The sequence below is a fragment of the Rhinoraja longicauda genome, chromosome 10 (assembly GCF_053455715.1).
Source record: "Rhinoraja longicauda isolate Sanriku21f chromosome 10, sRhiLon1.1, whole genome shotgun sequence".
Taxonomy (NCBI): Eukaryota; Metazoa; Chordata; class Chondrichthyes; order Rajiformes; family Arhynchobatidae; genus Rhinoraja; species Rhinoraja longicauda.
The window spans coordinates 1,803,073-1,824,147 of NC_135962.1; the positions used below are offsets into that span (position 1 = coordinate 1,803,073).

Below are 21,075 nucleotides of genomic sequence, written 5' to 3' on the forward strand. Positions count from 1 at the left end.
AGCAGCATTTCTTCCCACTGAATTTAATGGAACTAACCATTGGACAGAGTGTATAAAGGTTCATCACTGCATTACAGTGCATTACAGTCACGGTGGTGCAGCGGTAGAGTTGCTGCCTTACAGCGAATGCAGTGCCGGAGACCCGGGTTCCATCCCGACTACGGGCGCCGTCTGTACGGAGTTTGTACGTTCTCCCCGTGACCTGCGTGAGTTTTCTCCCAGATCTTCAGTTTCCTCCCACACTCCAAAGACGTGCAGGTTTGTAGGTTAATTGGCTTGGTAAATGTAACAATTGTCCCTAGTGGGTGTAGGATAGTGTTAATGTGCGGGGATCGCTGGGCGGCGCGGACCCGCGCTGTATCTCTAAAGTAAACAACAACAAAAAATGACCACACCTGATCAACCCTGGCTGGATATGAACTTCCTCGCCAGAGACGTTAATATTAGTTGACAGTTTCAGGTTTGAGATACAGTGGAAAGAGGCCTTTGGCCCGCCGAGTCTGAGCCGAGCAGTGATCACCCGTACACTAGCACTAGACAACACATTAGGAGCAATTTACAGAAGCCAATTAACCTACAGACCCGCACGTCCTTGGAAACGGGAGCACCCGGAGAAAACCCACGCAGGTCACGGGGAGAACGTGCCAACTCTGCACAGACAGCGCCCATAGTCAGGATGGAACCCGGGTCTCTGGCGCCGTGAGGCAGCAACTCTACCGCTGCGTCACCATCATAATCCATATCCCTCTATTCCCTGCAATTCCATGTGCTTATCTAAAAGCCTCTGAAACACCACTATGGTATCTGCCTCCACCACCTCCCCTGGCAGTGCGTTCCAGGCCCCCACCCCCCTCTGTGTAAAAAACACTTGCCCCGCGCATCTATATACTAAAACTTTCGTTTGTTTGTTTGTTAGTTTCGGAACTACAGCCAAAACGGTACACGATAGCGCAACAGTTTCAGGCCCACCTTACTCACCGTCATCCCATTGGTGCTAATGGAAGAAGTTTCATTGAAATCGGCGTTATATTTTTAAAGTTATTCACATTTTAAAGTTTAAATCTATCTCCTAGGGAGGGAGGGGGGATTAGGGGGGGTTGAGGGGGATGGAGTCGGAGGTGGAGGGAGGGGGGGAGGGAGGGAGGATTAGGGGGGTTGAGGGGGATGGAGTGGAGGGGGGAAGGGGGGAGTGGGGAGGGGGGGAAGGAGAGGATGCTGCACCAATGCAGGGGAGGTTTGGGCCCAATGGGTCCACTTGGTCTAGTCTCCATTAAACTCTCCCCCTCTCACCTGATAGCGATGCCCTCTAGTGTTCGACATCTCCACCCTGGTTAAAAAGTTCTGACTGTCCATCCTATCTAAACCTATTCAGGAAAAGAGTTCTCTCTCATGCCAATGAGGTTGGTAATTGGCCAAAAAGCTGTTGTTGATCTTGCAACTCTCGACTGTATCCACAGAAAGCTTGTCCCTTGTGGTTCCTGCTCATTATTATTGAAGTCTGAAGAAGGGTCTTGACCCGAAACGTCACCCATTCCTTCTCTCCAGAGATGCTGCCTGACCCGCTGAGTTACTCCAGCTTTCTCTCCCTACCTTCGGTTTAAACCAGCATCTGCAGTTCCTTCCTACCCTGTGACTGAATATCACTGTCCAACATTGTTTTATTGAGATGAGGCCAGGAGGATTGCTGCATTCTTTAATTGCCCACAGGAACATAATAAGAGCAGCAAGCTCAAAGAATTTTTAATTCCTCGTCCTTACTAAACCCCTGCGTAAAACAATGCCGATACAGTATGATAAAGTTACAGAGGTAGAAGAAAGACTGGATTATCAAAGGTAAGGGAATCAAGAACCAGAGGGCATAGGTTTAAGGTGGGGGGGGGGAAGATTTAATAGGAATCCGGGGGTAACCTCTTTGTACAAAGAGTAGTGAGTGTGTGGAACGAGCTGCCAGAGGGCGGTGGCGCAGCGGTAGAGTTGCTGCCTTACAGCGAATGCAGCGCCGGAGATCCGGGTTCCACCCTGACTACGAGTGCCGTCTGTACGGAGTTTGTACGTTCTTCCCGTGACCTGCGTGGGTTTTCTCCGAGATCTTCGGTTTCCTCCCACACTCCAAAGACGTAAAGGTTTGTAGGTTAATTAGCTTGGTAAATGTAAAAATTGTCCCTAGTGGGTGTAGGATAGTGTTAATGTGCGGGGATCGCTGGTCGGCGCGGACACGGTGGGTCGAAAGGGCCTGTTTCCACGCTGTACGACACTGTATTAACATCTTTACTCGGTCGGAAAACTGAGCTGTTTTTTTTAATCACAAGCCGAATCTTTATCAGTATATCAGTATAAGGATTGCTTTTGGTGAAGTTCATAGCTGTAGAAATTGTACAGTTTGCTGTTTCCCTGCAAATGATCATTGGCGCCCAGCTGCATCGCCCATCCACGCCCCTGTCGGACGAACCTGAATTTCTAAACTGCTGTCCTCAGTTTTGTACTCAAGTGTGGAAATTGTCGGAATTGTATCACGGAGGTGTTACGGCGGTCACGGTGGCGCAGCGGTAGAGTTGCTGCCTTACAGCGAATGCAGCGCCGGAGACCCGGGTTCCATCCTGACTACGGGTGCTGTCTGTAGGGAGTTTGTACGTTCTCCCCGTGACCTGCGTGGGTTTTCTCCGAGATCTTCGGTTTCCTCCCACACTCCAAAGACGTACAGGTTTGTAGGTTAATTGGCTTGGTAAATGTAAAAATTGTCCTTAGTGGGTGTTAGTGTGCGGGGATCGCTGGTCGGTGCGGACCCGGTGGGCCGAAGGGCCTGTTTCCGCGCTGTATCTCTAAACTAAACTAAGAATTGATGTTAATAATATGTAGGAAGTGTGGATTGTCTCAAAATGTCACCCCTCGTTCTGCTTTCTGAAACACCATTGCAGCCTGAAGAAGGTTCTGGAAGTTCGAGTCCGGGGGGAGTTTCTAAAAGTGAGGCCAATCGGAACAGCTGTGGAGGAGCGTCGTCAGGAGGAGGGGGGGGCCTGATGGATGAGATGAACAAACTGCTGGCCAGACGGTAGGTGCTTCACCCACGGGCAGCAGACCCTAATCCACTGGGCCTGAGACACAACCTGGAACAACAGCACCTCATGTTCTGTATTCCACAACCTGGGGCCTCAGTCTAAGAATAAAGTCCTCTTTGATTTCAGTATAGGAGTAAAGAGGTCCTTCTGCAGTTGTACAGGGCCCTGGTAAGACCGCACCTGTGTGCAGTTTTGGTCTCCTAATTTGAGGAAGGACATCCTTGCTATTGAGGCAGCGCATTGTAGGTTCACCAGGTTAATCCCCGGGATGGCGGGACTGTCACATGAGGAAAGATTGGAAAGACTGGGCTTGTATGCACTGGAATTTAGAAGGATGAGAGGGGATCTTATAGAGACGTATAAAATTATAAAAGGACTGGACAAGCTAGATGCAGATTTTTTTTTCCCAATGTTGGGGGAGTCCAGAACCAGGGGCCACAGTCTAAGAATAAAGGGGAGGCCATTTAAAACTGAGGTGAGAAAAAACTTTTTCACCCAGAGAGTTGTGAATGTGTGGGATTCTCTGCCACACAAGGCAGTGGAGGTCAATTCACTGGATGAATTTTTAAAGAGAGTTAGATAGAGCTCTAGGGGTTAGTGGAATCAAGGGATGTGGGGAGAAGGCAGGCACGGGTTACTGATTGTGGATGATCAGCCACGATCACAATGAGTGGCAGTGCTGGCTCGAAGGGCAAAATGGCCTCCTCCTGCACCTATTTTCTATGATTCTATGTTTCTACTTGTGTATGAAAGAACTGCAGATGCTGGTTTAAACCAAAGATAGTAATTTTTTGCAATTCATTTATTTTCTTCGATTCATTTCTTGAGTCTGAAGAAGGGTCTCGACCCGAAATGTCACCCATTCCTTCTCTCCAGAGATGCTGCCTGTCCCACTGAGTTACTCCAGTATTTTGTGTCTATCATACACCTCTTGATAGACCCAAAATTCTGTAGTAACTCAGCGGGACTGGCAGCATCTCTGGAGAAAAGGAATGGGTGACGATCCGGGTCGAGACCCTTCTTCAGACTCACAACATCACCTATCTAGAGATGCCGTCTGACCCGCTGGATTCCTCCAGCTTTTTGTGTCTTTCTTCAGCTTGAACCAGCATCTGCAATTCCTTCCCACTCACGGGCGGTCACGGTGGCGCAGCGGTAGAGTTGCTGCCTTACAGCGACTGCAGCGCCGGAGACACGGGTTCCATCCCGATTACGGGTGCTGTCTGTACGGAGTTTGTACGTTCTCCCCGTGACCTGCGTGGGTTTTCTCCGAGATCTCCAGTTTCCTCCCGCACTCCAAAGACATACAGGTTTGTAGGTTAATTGGCTTGGTAAATGTAAAAGAAATTGTCCCTAGTGGATGTAGGATAGTGTTAATGTGCGGGGATCGCTGGTCGGCGCGGACCCGGTGGGCCGATGGGCCTGTTTCCGCGCTGTATCTCTAAACTAAACTAAAAATATATTTGTTGGGCTGATTACAACCCAGTGGTTGATTTCTCTAATCTCAAGTAACTCCTGCATTGCCCTCCACCATCCAAGTTGTCTCACCAGTTCCACTGATAGCACACTTGTATACCTCTTGTTATCTCACCTTCCCCAGCCATCAAGGGGCCATTATGTGCTCCACCCTTCCTGAGCTCATCTGGTGCCAGCCCTGATTTATTCTGGCCGTTTCCCGCCTCCAGGGTATTTTCACATTCCACCACCTCGGGTTTCAGTCTGGTGAAGAGTCCCGACCCCAAACATCAGCCGCTCCTTTCCTCCAGAGACTCTGCCCGACCCGCTAAGTTACTCTGGCTTTTTGTCTTTCTTTGGTATAAACCAGTCTTTCCAGGTGAGACAGAGGTTCACCTGCACCTCCTCCAACCTCATCTATTGCATCCGCTGCTCTAGATGTCAACTTCTTTACATCGGCAAAACCAAACGCAGGCTCGGCGATCGTTTCGCTCAACACCTTCGCTCAGTCCGCATTAACCAACCAGATCTCCTGGTGGCTGAGCACTTCAACTCCCCCTCCCACTCCCAGTCTGACCTTTCTGTCACGGGCCTCCTCCAATGTCATAATGAGGCCCACCGGAAATTGGAGGAACAGCACCTCATATTTCGCCTGGGCAGCTTGCAGCCCAGTAGTATGAACATCGACTTCTCCAACTTTAGAGAGTTCCTCTGTCCCTCTCTTCCCCTCCCCCTTCCCAGATCTCCCACTGTCTTCCTGTCTCCATCTATATCCTTCCTTTGTCCCGCCACCCTGACATCAGTCTGAAGAAGGGTCTCGACCTGAAACGTCACCCATTCCTTCTCTCCCGAGATGCTGCCTGACCTGCTGAGTTACTCCAGCATTTTGTGAATAAAAACCAGCATCTGCACCTCCCCTGTAAACTCTAGCCCACGCCTATACGGCAGTGAAATATCATCTGTTTCACTTCCATCTGCACCTCCCCTGTAAACTCTAGCCCACGCCTATACGGCAGTGAAATATCATCTGTTTCACTTCCATCTGCACCTCCCCTGTAAACTCTAGCCCACGCCTATACGGCAGTGAAATATCATCTGTTTCACTTCCATCATGCAAGTTGTGCATGTTGAGTAAATCATTGGGATCCAATATCAAGGAGAGTCGCGGAATATTCACATCCAAGATGTACAGGACACCAGTAAACTGCAGGCACCTTGCCTCATACACCTGTTTGAATTATGCGTTTTTAGAATAACGTGTTTTTAAATTTAAAACTAAAGCCTAATTTACATGCTCGGAGTTTTGAAACGATGAGGTCAGATTTACGCCCACGTCAATGTTTAGTTTACGTGTTTTTGAGATGGGCGCAGCTTTTGAGGAACGTAGCCCCCGTGTAAAACTCGAGGTGCCTGTCCAGTATGAGGGGCAGTCTGTAACGGCAAAAACGGATAACACTGCGACACTCTGGAATCAAAGGGTGCAGGAAAACCAGTGGTGGACCGTCTCACCATTTCAAATGAAAATGGCTGAGAAAGACAGTGAGACATAGACATGGAAAATAGGTGCAGGAGGAGGCCATTCGGCCCTACGAGCCAGCACCGCCATTCATTGCGATCATGGCTGATCATCCACAATCAGTAACCCGTGCCTGCCTTCTCCCCATATTCCTTGATTCCGCTGGCCCTTAGAGCTCTATCTAACTCTCTCTTAAATTCATCCAGTGATTTGGCCTTCACTGCCTTCTGTGGCAGAGAATTCCACAAATTCACAACTATCTGGGTGAAAAAGTTTCTTCTCACCTCAATTTTAAATGGCCTCCCCTTTGTTCTTGGACTGTTCTTGTTCTTGGACAGGGGCCCCTGGTTCTGGACTCCCCCAACATTGGGAACATTTGCCCTGCATCTAGCTTGTCCAGTCCTTTTATAATTTTATACATCTCTATAAGATCCCCTCTCATCCTTCTAAACTCCAGTGAATACAAGCCTTTCCAATCTTTCCTCATATGGCAGTCCCGCCATCCCAGGGATTAACCTGGTGAACCTACGCTGCACTGCCTCAATAGCAAGGACGTCCTTCCTCAAATTAGTTGTGTAACGTTGTGCACTTGACATGTTGTTAGTGCTAGACACACAGCTAATTGCATCATGGCAGACAGTAATTTGTGTGCTTGTGAACCTGATTCTGGGCACTGCCTACACAACCAGCACCGACTGTTGCTTTCAGCATTCCTTGCAACTCCGAAGGGTTTCTCTCGTCCCCCCCCGTCCCCCCCCCCCCCCCCCCGCCCCTCTCCAAAAACTTCATTTCTATCCATTATTTTTTTCAGACTCTTGCACTACACTGGCAGAGAATTCCACAGATTCACAACTTTCTGGGTGAAAATGTTTTTTTCTCATCTCAGTTTTAAATGGCCTCCACTTTATTCTTAGACTGTGGCCCCTGGTTCTGGACTCCCCCAACATTGGAAACATTTTTCCTGCATCTAGCTTGTCCAGTCCTTTTATAATTTTGTACGTTTCTGTAAGATCCCCTCTCATCCTTCTGGCTCCTTGCAGTTCTCCTCCAACTTAAAGAAAACTTGCAGTAAATTGCCCCAACTGTGTAGAGATTGGATGAGAAAGTGAGATAGTTCATGTGATAAGAGCAGAATTAGGCCATTCGGCCCATCAAATCTGCTCTGCCGTTCAATCATGGCTGATCTATCTCTCCCTCCTAACCCCATTCTCCTGCCTTCTCCCCATAACCCCTGACACCCGCACTGATCAAGAATCTGTCAATCTCTGCCTTAAAAAATATCCAATGACTTGGTCTCCTCAGCCAACTGTCTGTACGGAGTTTGTACGTTCTCGCCGTGACTTGCTTGGGTTTTCTCCGAGATCTTCAGTTTCCCCCCACACTCCAAAGACGTACAGGTTTATAGGTTAATTGGTTTGGTGTAAATGTAAATTGTCCCCAGTGTGTGTATGCTAGTGTTAGTGTGTGGGGATTGCTGGTTGGTGCGTCTCGGTGGGCCGAAGGGCCTGTTTCCACGCTGTATCTGTAAAGTAACCTAAACTAAAAATCTTAAGAGTGAACGTTTTTTTAAAGCTACAGATACTGGAAATCTAAAACAAATAAAGAACAGAAAACTGTTGGAAATACTCAGTAGGCCAGGCCAGATGTATGGAAAGAGAAAATGTCGGTGTGTCGGGTTAGTGAGCCCTCATTAGAACTGATAAGGGCTCATTTAGGGCGGTCACGGTGGCGCAGCGGTAGAGTTGCTGCCTTACAGTGAATGCAGCGCCGGAGACCCGGGTTCCATCCCGACTACGGGTGCTGTCTATACAGAGTTTGTACGTTCTCCCCGTGACCTGCGTGGGTTTTCTCCGAGATCTTCGGTTTCCTCCCACACACCAAAGACGTAGGTTAATTGGCTTGGTAAAAGTAAAAATTGTCCCTAGTGGGTGTATGATAGTGTTAATGTGCGTGGATCGCTGGTCGGCGCGGACCCGGTGGGCAGTAGGGCCTGTTTCCACGCTGTATCTCTAAACTAAACTAAAATAAACTGATTCTAAGAGTGGGGGAACACTTAGGCAGGAGAGAGATTTGCAAAAAATACTGAAAGGGGGTGGTGATTCAGAACGATCTGCCCGCTGTTCTTGCCAGCGCTGAGTCATGTTTGCTAAGAGAACACAACAGGTGTGTAGATATTGTCCATAGGGATGGGCGGAGGGCATTTCCATTCCTCGCACAGTCATGCTTGAGCAGTGGGAAATGTCTCGTAAGAAGCACGACAGTGCATGATTCAGCAAGATTCATTATTATAACCGCCGCACAAGGACTAAATTGTGATTTTTTCTCTCTTTTGTTCAGGAGGAAAGCTGCCCAACAAACAGATAAACCAAGTGACAACAAAAAAGAAGAGGAAAGCCAGAATGTGTGTAATCAGTTTTGTAAGATCGTTTGTTTTCACAGCCTGGTCACACCGAGTCCAACTCTCATACCCTTTGCACTAGTCCTCTCCATCCACCAACCACCCATTCATGCTCAGAGAGAGTGGGACAGCATGAAAGCAGGCCCTTCGGCCCAACTCGCCCACACCGGCCAACATGCCCCATCTACCCTCCTCACACTCGCCTGCACTTGCCCAATATCCCTCTGAACCTGTCCTATCCATGTACCTGTCTAAATGTTTCTTAGACATTGCAATAGTCCCTGCCTCAACCACCTCGTTCCATACACCCACCACCCTTTATGTGAAAACGTTACCCCTCAGGTCCCTGTTAAATCATTCCCCCCTCATCTTAAACCCGTGCCCTCTGCTTCTCAATCTCCCCTACTCTGGACAAAAAACTCTGTGCATCCACCTGGTCTGTTCCTCTCATGATTGTACACAGTAATATAAGATCACCCCTCATCCTCTTGCGCTCCAAGGAATAAAGTCCTAGCCTGCCCGACCACTCCCTGTAGCTCAGATCCTCCAGTCTGCATCCTACAGTAATCCCCATTTTGTAAAATGCTCTCCACATTGCCATCAACTTGCACCCAGATTCTACCTTTCACCTGCGCTCGAGGGCAGTTTACAACGGCCAATTAACCCACGTGTCAATTGATGGGGGGGGGGGGGGGGGGGGAGTGACCGAATACTCAGAGAAGATCCACACATGGGCGTGAAGAGAACGTGCAAACTCCTCACAGACAGTGGCTGAGGTCAGGATTGAACCTGTCTGTAGAGCTGTGAGGAGCATGTTGTGCCTGTCATAGTTAATTATATTTGAGTCAGTGAATGCTGCAAATATGAAGGCATGGAATATGGGTCAGTACAGCACAGGAACGGGCCCTTCGGCCCACAATGTCTGTGCCGTACAGGAAACTAAGTGAAACTGATCTCATCTGCCTGTACATGATCCATATCCTCTATTCCCTGCACTTCCATGTGCCGATCTAAAAGCCTCTTAAACACCACTATCGTATCTCCCTCCACCACCTCCCCTGGCAGTGTGTTCCAGGCCCCCACCCCCCTCTGTGTAAAAATAAACTTTCCCCACACATCCCCATTAAACTTTCCTCTCTCGCCTGATAGCGATGCCCTCTAGTGTTGGACATCTCCACCCTGGAGAAAGGTTCTGACTGTCTACCCTGTCCATGCCTCTCATAATTTGATGTAGAAACAGAGAAACATAGAAAATAGGTGCAGGAGGAGGCCATTTGGCCCTTCGAGCCAGCACCGCCATTCATTGTGATCATGGCTGATCATCCACAATCAGTAACCCATGCCTGCCTTCTCCCCATACCCCTTGATTCCACTAGCCCCTAGAGCTCTATCTAACTCGCTTTTAAATTCATCCAGTGAATTGGCCTCCACTGCCTTCTGTGCAGAGAATTCCACAAATTCACAACTCTCTGGGTGAAAAAGTTCCTTCTCACCTCAGTTTTAAATGGCCTCCCCTTTATTCTTAGACTGTGGCCCCTGGTTCTGGACTTGCCCAACATTGGGAACATTTTTCCTGCATCTAGCTTGTCCAGTCCTTTTATAATTTTATACGTCTCTATAAGATCCCCTCTCATCCTGCTAAATTACAGTGAATACAAGCCCAGTCTTTCCAATCTTTCCTCATATGATAGTCTCGCCACCCCGGGGATTAACCTGGTGAACCTACGCTGCACTGTCTCAATAGCAAGGACGTCCTTCCTCAAATCATTCCATCAAGTCTCCCCTCAACCTCCGACGTTCCAGACAATTGTATTTCTGCATTTTTGACTTGTTCTGGCTGCACTGTCATCTCTAATTGACAGTGGAGTACATATTTCTGCAGTGCTTGAGAATATTCTTAAGTTTTTCCGCATCTCAGTCCTAAATGGCCGACCCCTTATTCGTGCACTGTGACCCCTGGTTCTGGACTCCCCCAACATCGGGAACATTTTTCCTGCATCTAGCCTGTCCAAACCCTTAATAATTTTATATGTTTCAATAAGACCCGCTCTCATCCTTCTAAATTCCAGTGAATACAAGCCCAGTCAACCCATTCTTTCATCGAATGTCAGTCCCGCCATCCCGGGAATTAACCTGGTGAACCTACACTGCACTCCCTCAATAGCAAGAATGTCCTTCCTCAAATTAGGAGACCAAATCTGCAGGTGTGGCCTTGTAGGACAGCAGTAGGACCTATACTCAAATCCTCTCCTGTGAAGGCCAACATGCCATTAGCTTTCTTCACTGCCTGCTGTACCTGCATGCTTACTTTCAGCGACTGATGTACAAGCACACCCAGGTCTTGTTGCACCTCCTAATTCCATTGCTACCATTATTTTATCCAGGAGGACACAAGCCTCTCACCTTCATCCAATTCACGAGGACCGGGTTTGCAGAGTTCAACAGGTAAAGTCAATCATCTGTCTTCCTAGAACTTTAAGGCATGTTAATGACTTGAAGGGTAGGATGTCACAAACCTTTTGGAAATGTTGCTATTACAGAATCGGCACAGATTTTGCTGGGGAGTTACGGTGTGGCTGTGCCAGTTTAGGTTAGTTTACTGTCACGTGTACTGAGGTACAGTGAAAAGCTTTTTGTTGAGTGTTAACCAGTCAGTGGAAAGCACTTACAATCGAGCCGTCCACAGTGTACAGATACAGGATAAAGAATTACATTTAGTGCAAGATAAAGTCCTGTAAAGTCTGATTAAATACAGTCCAAGGGTCTCCAATGATGTAGACAGCTCTCCAGTTGTTGATAGGTTGCCTGATAACAGCTGGAAAGAAACTGTCCCTAAATCTGGAGGTGTGTGTTTTCACACTTCTGTACCACCTACCTGATGGGAGAGGGGAGAAGAGGGAGTGGCCAGGGTGCGACTGGTCCTTGATTATGCTGCTGGTCTTGCCGAGGCAGCGTGAGGTGTAGATGGAGTCGATGGAAGGGATGTTGGTTTGTGTGATGGTCTGGGCTGGGTCCACAATTCGCTGTAATGTCTTGCGGTCTCGGATGGAGCTGTTCCCAAACCAAGCTGTGATGCTTCCTGATAAAATGCTTTCTGTGGTGCATCTGTAGAAGTTGTTGAGAGTTGTTGAGAAGCTCGCACCTGTGTCCAGAAGACAGAGGTAGCCGAAGTCTGGACACTAATACGCAATGCATCGTTTACTCCTGGCATTGACCCACGACTGTCTCCTTTCCAACTTTGTTGAGCGGTAGTTCCTCATTTTGTTGACACTCATTCTGCAGGACACAGAGTGCTGGAGTTGCTCTTGTATGTAAAACACCAGAACTCAGTGAAGGCCTTGAGAATGTCACCGTTATTGATTTGCTGTCAACTGTCTGAGAAACTACCCGTGCCACACATACAAGGGAACATTCACAACTCTGGAGCCACCTTAGAAACAAAGACACAAAGTGCTGGAATAACTCAGCAGCTCAGGCAGCACCTTGACCCCGCAGAGTTACTCCAGCACTTTGTGCCTTCTTTTGTAACCCAGCATCTGCAGTTCCTCGTTCCAACTCTCTTGTTGATTTCTGCTTTGCTTTGGTGGATATATTAATTATTGAGATGAGTAAGAGTCCCTTTTGGACTTTCGTTGGTAATCTTCACACTATTTCCATGTGTCATCTAAAGTTTCGCAATGTGCTGCACTTTGCATTTTCTATATTGAGTTGCATGTTCTGTCCGCTGCCAGCACCCAAATCCATTGCCCACCTTTGGCTTCATCTGCAGTTTTGTTGACTCTGCATTGAGCTCCAGAAAGCAGGTTGTTTATGATTCACTGGATATTGCTTGGGAGGCACGGTGGCGCAGCGATAGAGTTGCTGCCTTACAGCGAATGCAGCGCCGGAGACCCGGGTTCCATCCCGACTACGGGTGCTGTCTGTACGGGGTTTGTACGTTCTCCCCGTGACCTGCGTGGGTTTTCTCCGAGATCTTCGGTTTCCTCCCGCACTCCAAAGACGTACAGGTTTGCAGGTTAATTGGCTTGGTAAATGTAAAAATTGTCCCTAGTGGGTGTAGGATAGTGTTAATGTGTGGGGATCGCTGGGCGGCGCGGACCCGGTGGGCCGAAGGGCCTGTTTCCGCGCTGTATCTCTCAACTAAAGTAAATAAACTAACTGCAGCAGTTCAGTTGTGAGGAAACGTAGAAAATAGGTGCAGGAGTCGGCCATTCGGCCCTTTGAGCCAGCACAACACAGGAGAGACCGGAGAAGCTACATCTGTTCCCCCTGGAATGGAGGAGGTTAAGAGTGGAATTGATTGTATATAATATTATGGGGGGTATTAACGGGTTGGACTGCAGGAAACCTGTCTCCATATGAGAGGTAGATAAATCTAGACAATATAGATTAGTTTAGTTTAGACACACACAGAATGTTAGAGTGATTCAACGGGTCAGGCAGCATCTCTGGAGAAAAGGAGTCGGTGAATGTTTTTGGGTTGGGACCCTTCTTCAGACTGAAAGTAAAGGAAGGGTGGGGTGAAATAAATGAGTTTATCTTAGAGATACAGAGTGGAAATAGGCCCATTGTCCCAATGAGTCGTTGCCGACCAGCGGTCACCCACCCACTAGTTCTATCCTACACACAAGGTTAATTTACAGAAGACAATTAACATGCACGTCTTTGGAGTGTGGGAGGAAACCGGAGCACCCGGAGAATACCCACGCGGTCACGGGGAGAACGTACAAACCCTGTACAAACAGCACCCGTATTCAGGATGGAACCCGGGTCTCAGGGGCAGTGAGGCAGCAACTCTACCGCTGCACCAAACATAGCGGACATGGATGTAGAGTAAAGGTGGAACAGATTTAGAGGGAATATGAGAGGGAATATTCTTCACGCAGAGGGTGGTAAGTACCTGGAATGTGCTGCCTGAGAGAATGGTGGAAGTAAGGTCGCTGACAGCTTTTAAGAAATGTCAAGAACATTGGGTGGAGTTGCTGCCTTACAGCAAATGCAGCGCCGGAGACCCGGGTTCCATCCCGACCACGGGTGCTGTCTGTACGGAGTTTGTACGTTCTCCCCGTGACATGCGTGGGTTTTCTCCTAGATCTTCGGTTTCCTCCCACACTCCAAAGACATGCAGGTTTGTAGGTTAATTGGCTTGGCAAATGTAAAAATTGTCCCTACTGGGTGTAGGATAGTGTTAATGTGCGGGGATCGCTGGTCGGCGCGGACCCGGTGGGCCGAAAGGGCCTGTTTCCGCGCTGTATCTCTAAACGAAACATTTGAATTAACTCGGCATAGAGGACTATGGACCAAGTGCTGGCTGATACAATTAATATGGAAGGGTGGCAACTGGATAGCATGGATGAATTGGGCCGAATGGCCTGCTGCCATGCAGTACAATTCTATTGCTCTTCAACAACTCTATTACTTTTGCGCTTTCTCTACCGGCTGAAATCAAAGTGTTCTCTTGTCTGATGGCCAATGTATTTATGCGCACGTGAAAGTTGCTAATGTGAGGAGAAAGAGATTTTCTATCACCTGCAACACTTCGATTTAACTTGCATTTAATCCCCTAAAGTACAACAATTGTTCTTTCTTTTGGAAGAAGGGCTCATTAAAACACAAACAATTACAATTTTGAAAAAATGTTAAACAAAATAGAAGGGCAAATATAACAACTTATGTGTGGGAACGAACTGCAGATGCTGGTTTAAACCGAAGATAGACACAAAAAGCTGGAGTAACTCAGCGGTCCAGGCAGCATCTCTGGAAGGGTCTTGACCCGAAACGTCACCCATTCCTTCTCTCCAGAGATGCTGCCTGTCCCGCTGAGTTACTCCAGCAGTTTGTGTCTATCTTCATCTCAGCAACAGACTACTATGGACTTTGCTCGACCAGGTTTGCACGGCCCAATTATTCTTGCACCATCATGGTCTGGTTTATAGGTTCATCAGTGATAGGAGCAGAATTAGGCCATTCGGCCCATCAAGTCTACTCTGCCATTCAATCATGGCTGATCTATCTTTCCCCCCTAACCCCATTCTCCTGCCTGGAGACAAGGAATATTAAAGGAATATATAATTAGTATATAAAATTATGGGGGGGTTTAATAGGATGGATTTTAGGAAACCTTTCTCCATATGAGAGGTAGATAAAACTAGACAACATAGATTAGTTTAGTTTAGAGATACAGCGTTGAAACAGGCCCTTTGGCCCACTGAGTCCGCACCGATCACGTGTGATTACCATGGCTTGGTAAAATCATGTAATGAATGGTTTGATGGTAATTGTCAATCTAACAATGTCTCTTGGCTCTAGGTGGGAAAGTTCGACGTTTACTTATTAAAAAATCTAAGGAATAAAACACTCCAGTTGGTCAAAGATTAAATACATGTTCCTAAATTTATACATCATAGGAGCAGAGTTTGACCATTCTGCCCATCAATTCTACTCTGCCATTCCATCGCTGCTGATCGATCTCTCCCTCTCAACCCCATTCTCCTGCCTTCTCCCCATAATCCCTGACACCCGTACTAATACGGAATCTGTTCATCTCCGCTTTAAAAATATAGCCAAAGCCTTGGTCTCCACAGCCGTCTGTGACAATGAATTCCACAGATTCACCACCCTCTGACTAAAGAAATATCTCCTCCCCTCCTTTCTAAATGTAGGTCTTTTCATTCTGAGGCTGTGCCCTCTGGTCCCAGACCCTCCCACTCGTGGAAACATCCTCTCCACATCCACACTGACCACTAGATCGTGCAATACAGCTGAGAGAGGTTGCAATGTGGTTGCAGTGCTGAAAGAGAGAAGCAGTGATTACAATGTTATGGTTCACCACCACTTATGTTGCTGCAACAGAAATGACAGTGTAGGAAAATAACTGCAGATGCTGGTACAAATCGAAGGTATCACAAAATGCTGGAGTAACTCAGCAGGTCAGGCAGCATCTCAGGAGAGAAGGAATGCGTGACGTTTCGGGTCAAGACCCTTCTTCAGACTGATGTCAGGGGGGCAGGACAAAGGAAAGATATAGGTGGAGACATGAAGATAGTGGGAGAACTGGGAAGGGGGAGGGGAAGAGAGGGACAGAGGAACTATCTAAAGTTGGAGAGGTCAATGTTCATAACACTGGGCTGTAAGCTGCCCAAGTGAAGTATGAGGTGCTGTTCCTCCAATTTCCGGTATGCCTCACTATGGCAGACTGGGAGTGGGAGGGGGAGTTGAAGTGCTCGGCCACCGGGAGATCAGATTGGTTAAGGCGGACTGAGCGCAGGTGTTGAGTGAAGCGATCGCCGAGCCTGCGCTTGGTTTCGCCAATGTAAATAAGTTGACATCTAGAGCAGCGGATGCAATAGATGAGGTTGGGGGAGGTGCAGGTGAACCTCTGTCTCACCTGGAAAGGCTGTTTGGGTCCTTGGATGGAGTTGAGGGGGGAGGTAAAGGGACAGGTGTTGCATCTCCTGCGGTTGCAGGGGAAAGTGCCCGGGGATGGGGTGGTTTGGGTAGGAAGGGACGAGTGGACCAAGGAGCTACGGAGAGAACGGTCTCTGCGGAACGCAGAGAGGGGAGGGGATGGGAAGATGTGGCCAATGGTGGGGTCCCGTTGTAGGTGACGGAAGTGTTGGTGGATGATTTGTTGGATCCGCTGGCTGGTGGGGTGGAAGGTGAGAACGAGGGGGATTCTGTCCTTGTTATGAGTGGGGGGAGGGGGAGCAAGAGCGGAGTTGCGGGATGTAGTAGAGGCCCTAGTGAGAGCCTCATCTATAATGGAAGAGGGGAAGCCCCGTTTCCTGAAGAATGAGTTCATCTCTGATGCCCTAGTGTGAAACACCTCATCCCGGGCACAGATGCGGCGTAGACGGAGGAATTGGGAGTAGGGGATAGACTTTTTGCAGGAGATGGGGTGGGAAGAAGGGTAGTCAAGATAGGTCAGCTCAGGATCTCTACATTGTGAGCACGGAGTCCTTGTGCAAGTCCCACAGATGTGCACCTGCAGGAGCAAGACCTGCAAGGCAGTGAAGTGTACGCTGCAAGAAAGGATTCGGCTGGTTAGTTTTGTTCTCAATCACTGTAGACGTGATAGTCCTGTTGGCCTCTCTCTGTGTCCCTGCTTCTACTGCCTCTGGAACATGGATAAGCATGGGCGCTGGCTGGAGTTGTGCTGGATTTTTAGTTTAGAGATACAGCGCGGAAACAGGCACTTCGGCCCACCGGGTCCGCACCGACCAGCGATCCCCGCACATTAACACTATCCTACACACACGAGGGGCAATGTTTACATTTACCAAGCCAATTAACCTACAAACCTGTACGTCTTTGGAGTGTGGGAGGAAACCAAAGATCTCGGAGAAAACCCACACGGTCACGGGGAGAACGTACAAACTCCGTACAGACAGCACCCGTAGTTGGGATGGAACCCTGGTCTCCGGCGCTGCATTCGCTGTAAGGCAGCAACTCTACCGCTGCGCCACCGTGACGCCAATATACCGCCTGGAGCCGCGCTGGAGCGGACCTGGTCAGCGGCCGACGGGAACGGGAATGAGCCCGGCAGCCCCAGTGACCGCCAAGATGGAGGGCGGGCCGGACGAGGATGGCCCCAGCGGCAGACGGGAGCGGGAATGAGCCCGGCAGCCCCAGTGACCGCCAAGATGGAGGGCGGGCCGGACAAGGATGGCCCCAGCGGCCGACGGGAACAAAGACCCGCGGGCCACGTGCAGGGGAAGCTGGGAAGCCCCGAGGACCCGAGAGTCATGGGGGCAGCGGCTGGTGACGACGGGCACGCGAGGAGGGGGCCAGCAAGAGAGGTACGACCTCCATCACCTGCAGGGTCGGCTGCAGAAGCCCCCCTGGGACACACAGCACAGGCCGTGGCACAGGAGAGGGACACCAGGAGAAGGCCAAGAGGCTTCCTGGATCAGGGGCACGCCAGCACGTCTAACATGTGGACTGCACTCTGAACTGTTTTCAGCTGTTTTTAACTTTAAACTAGACCAAGTGGACCCATTGGGCCCAAACCTCTCCTGCATTGGTGCAGCACCCTCTCCTCCCTCACTCCCGTCTCCCTCCCCCCCCCTTTACCCCCTCCCCCCTCCTCTCTTCTCCTCCTCCACCCCCTCTCCCCCTTCCCCTACCCCACTCCATCCCCCTCAACCCCCCTCATCCTCCCTCCTCCTCTCTCTTCCCTCCCCCTCCTCCACCCCCCTCCCCCCCTTCCCCTCCCCCTCCTCCACCCCCCTCCCCCCCTTCCCCTCCCCCTCCTCCACCCCCCCTCCCCCCTTCCCCTCCCCTACTCAATCCCCCTCAACCCCCCTTATCCTCCTTCCTCCTCTCCCTTCCCTCCCCCTCCTCCACCCCCCGCCCCCCCCTCCTCTCTTCTCCTCCTCCACCCCCCTCCCCCCCTTCCCCTCCCCTACTCAATCCCCCTCAACCCCCCTTATCCTCCGTCCTCCTCTCCCTCGCTCCCCTTCCCCTCCCCCTCCCCCCTTCCCCTCCCCCACTCCATCCCCCTCAACCCCCCTTATCCTCCGTCCTCCCCCCCTCCCCACCCATCCCCCCTTCCCTTCCCCTGCCCCTCCCCCCACTCCATCCCCATCAACCTCTTATCCTCCCTCCCTCGAAGATAGATTTAAACTTTAAAATGTGAACACCGATTTCACTGAAACTTCTTCCATTAGCACCAAAGGCACGACGGTGAGTAAGGTGGGCCTAAAATTGTTGCGCTATCGTGTACCGTTTTGGCTGTAGTTCAGGAACAAACAAACAAACAAACGAGAGTTTTAGTGTATAGATCGCGCCAAAACTGTGGCCACTGTGCATCTGTGGTTTAGTTTAGTTTAGTTTAGAGATACAGCGCGGAAACAGGCCCTTCAGCCCACCGGGTCCGCATCGACCAGCGATCCCCGCACATTAACACTATCCTACACACACTAGGCACAATTTACATTTATACCAAGCCAATTAACCTACAAACCTGTACGTCTTTGGAGTGTGGTAGGAAACCGAAGATCTCGTAGAAAACCCACGCTGGTCACGGGGAGAACGTACAAACTCCGTACAGACAGCACCCGTAGTTGGGATAGAACCCAGGTCTCCGGCGCTGCATTCGCTGTAAGGCAGCAACTCTACCGCTGCGAGGCCATGACGGCCCTTTTGGTTGTGCAAAAGAATATCACTGTGCTGTGCATACGTGACAATAAAGATCCATCGTTGAATCATTGAACCATGAAACCATTAAACCATTGGCAACCAGGGCCATTGAACTATTGAACCATTGGCAACCAGGGTCATTGAACCATTGGGCCATTGAACTATTGAACCATTGAACCATTGGCAACCAGGGTTATTGAACCATTGAACCATTGGCAACCAGGGTCATTGAACCATTGGGCCATTGAACTATTGAACCATTGAACCATTGGCAACCAGGGTTATTGAACCATTGAACCATTGGCAACCAGGGCCATTGAACCATTGAACCATTGGCAACCAGGGCCATTGAACCATTGGCAACCAGGGCCATTGAACCATTGGCAACCAGGGCCATTGAACCATTGGCAACCAGGGCCATTGAACCATTGGCAACCAGGGCCATTGAACCATTGGCAACCAGGGCCATTGAACCATTGAACCATTGGCAACCAGGGCCATTGAACCATTGGCAACCAGGACCATTGAACCATTGGCAACCAGGGTCATTGAACCATTGGCAACCAGGGCCATTGAACCATTGGCAACCAGGGCCATTGAACCATTGGCAACCAGGGCCATTGAACCATTGGCAACCAGGCCCATTGAACCATTGGCAACCAGGGCCATTGAACCATTGAACCATTGGCAACCAGGGCCATTGAACCATTGGCAACCAGGGCCATTGAACCATTGGCAACCAGGGCCATTGAACCATTGGCAACCAGGGCCATTGAACCATTGGCAACCAGGGCCATTGAACTATTGGCAACCAGGGCCATTGAACCATTGGCAACCAGGGCCATTGAACCATTGGCAACCAGGGCCATTGAACCATTGGCAACCAGGGCCATTGAACCATTGGCAACCAGGGTTATTGAACCATTGGCAACCAGGGCCATTGAACTATTGAACCATTGAACCATTGGCAACCAGGGCCATTGAACCATTGAACCATTGGCCACCAGGGTTATTGAACCATTGGCAACCAGGGCCATTGAACCATTGGCAACCACGGCCATTGAACCATTGGCAACCAGGGTTATTGAACCATTGGCAACCAGGGCCATTGAACTATTGAACCATTGAACCATTGGCAACCAGGGCCATTGAACCATTGAACCATTGGCAACCAGGGTTATTGAATCATTGGCAACCAGGGCCATTGAACCATTGGCAACCAGGGCCATTGAACCATTGGCAACCAGGGCCAAAACATGCCACATGATCAAAGTGTCATGATGGTGAGATTTGAGAAAATTCTTGCCAGAGAAAAGAAGTAAATAAGAGTTACTTGAGGTTACCATTTGATATTTCGTTTAGTTTATTTATTTATTTATTTATTTGATATTTAGTTTCGTTTATTGTCACGTGTACAGTGAGAAGCTTTTGTTGTGTGCTAACCAGTCAGTGGAAAGACAATACATGATTACAATCGAGCCGTCCACAGTGTACAGATACATGATAAAGGGAGTGAGGTTTAGTGCAAAGTAAAGTCCAGTATAATGGGCCTAAAGATGGTTGAAGGGCCTCCAATGAGATCCAAGGACCGCTCTATAGTTGGTGATAGGATGGTTCAGTGATTGGAACATAAAATGGTATTGGAGAGTGCTAATGGAATAGGTGCCAACAGAATGTCCTTTGGAAAGTACAGTCGGACATGTTTATGAGCACAAGCATGTCCCATTCACTAGATCTTGCACCTTTCAGGTAAAGTAGAGTGTGGGCCTGTCTAGCTGCAACATGATGGAGCAATGTAATGTAAGCAGGGGCCATTTACTTAGTGTTCAGCCCAAAGTATTTTCTACCAAGTTCATTTGCTTCAAATAGGAAACATGGATTTTGAAGGTAGACACAAAATGCTGGAGTAACTCAGCGGGTCAGGCAGCATCTGTGGAGAGAAGGAATGGGTGACGTTTTGGGTCGAGACCCTTCTTCAGACTGTCGGGGTCTCGACCCGAAACGTCACCCATTCCTTCTCTCCAGAGATGCTGCCTGTCCCGCTGAGTTACTCCGGCATTTTGTGTCTATGGTTTAAACCAGCATCTGCAGTTCTTTCCTACACACGTACCTGTCTAAATGTTTCCTAAGCGTTACAATAGTCCCAGCTTCAACCACCTCCTCCGGCAGCTCGTTCTGTACACCCACCACCCTCTGTGTGAAAAAGTTACTCCTCGGGTTCCTATTAAATCTTTCCCCCCTCACCTTAAACCTATGTCCTCTGTTTCTCGATTCCCCTAATCTGGGGGTGTCTGTGAATTTATAGTAAACTAATGGTCTTTGTCTTGAGAGGCTTAACATCAGAGGCATCTTTGATTTGGAAAGATCTATTCAGACGTACCAATTTGTTCATAAAGATGCATCTTTTTCAACAGATGCTGGGAAAAAACCATGGGAAAGAGCCAACTCAGTGGAAAAGACAGGAACTATTTCAAGGTAAGAACTTCAGAGAGAGGTGTTATTTTGAGATA

At 49.1% G+C, this 21,075-nt stretch overlaps 1 protein-coding gene across 5 annotated transcripts in view; it reads left to right on the forward strand.

The window, feature by feature from the left end:
* Positions 1–21,075, forward strand: part of LOC144597118 (ena/VASP-like protein) — a 177,427-nt gene that overhangs the window by 134,503 nt on the left and 21,849 nt on the right. For all 5 annotated transcript variants that reach the window (XM_078406020.1, XM_078406021.1, XM_078406018.1 and 2 more), the window contains 4 exons: positions 2,916–3,049; positions 8,365–8,428; positions 10,810–10,870; positions 20,980–21,040. In XM_078406020.1, coding sequence (XP_078262146.1) covers positions 2,916–3,049; positions 8,365–8,428; positions 10,810–10,870; positions 20,980–21,040 — 320 coding nt within the window. The remainder of the gene's footprint in view (positions 1–2,915; positions 3,050–8,364; positions 8,429–10,809; positions 10,871–20,979; positions 21,041–21,075) is intronic.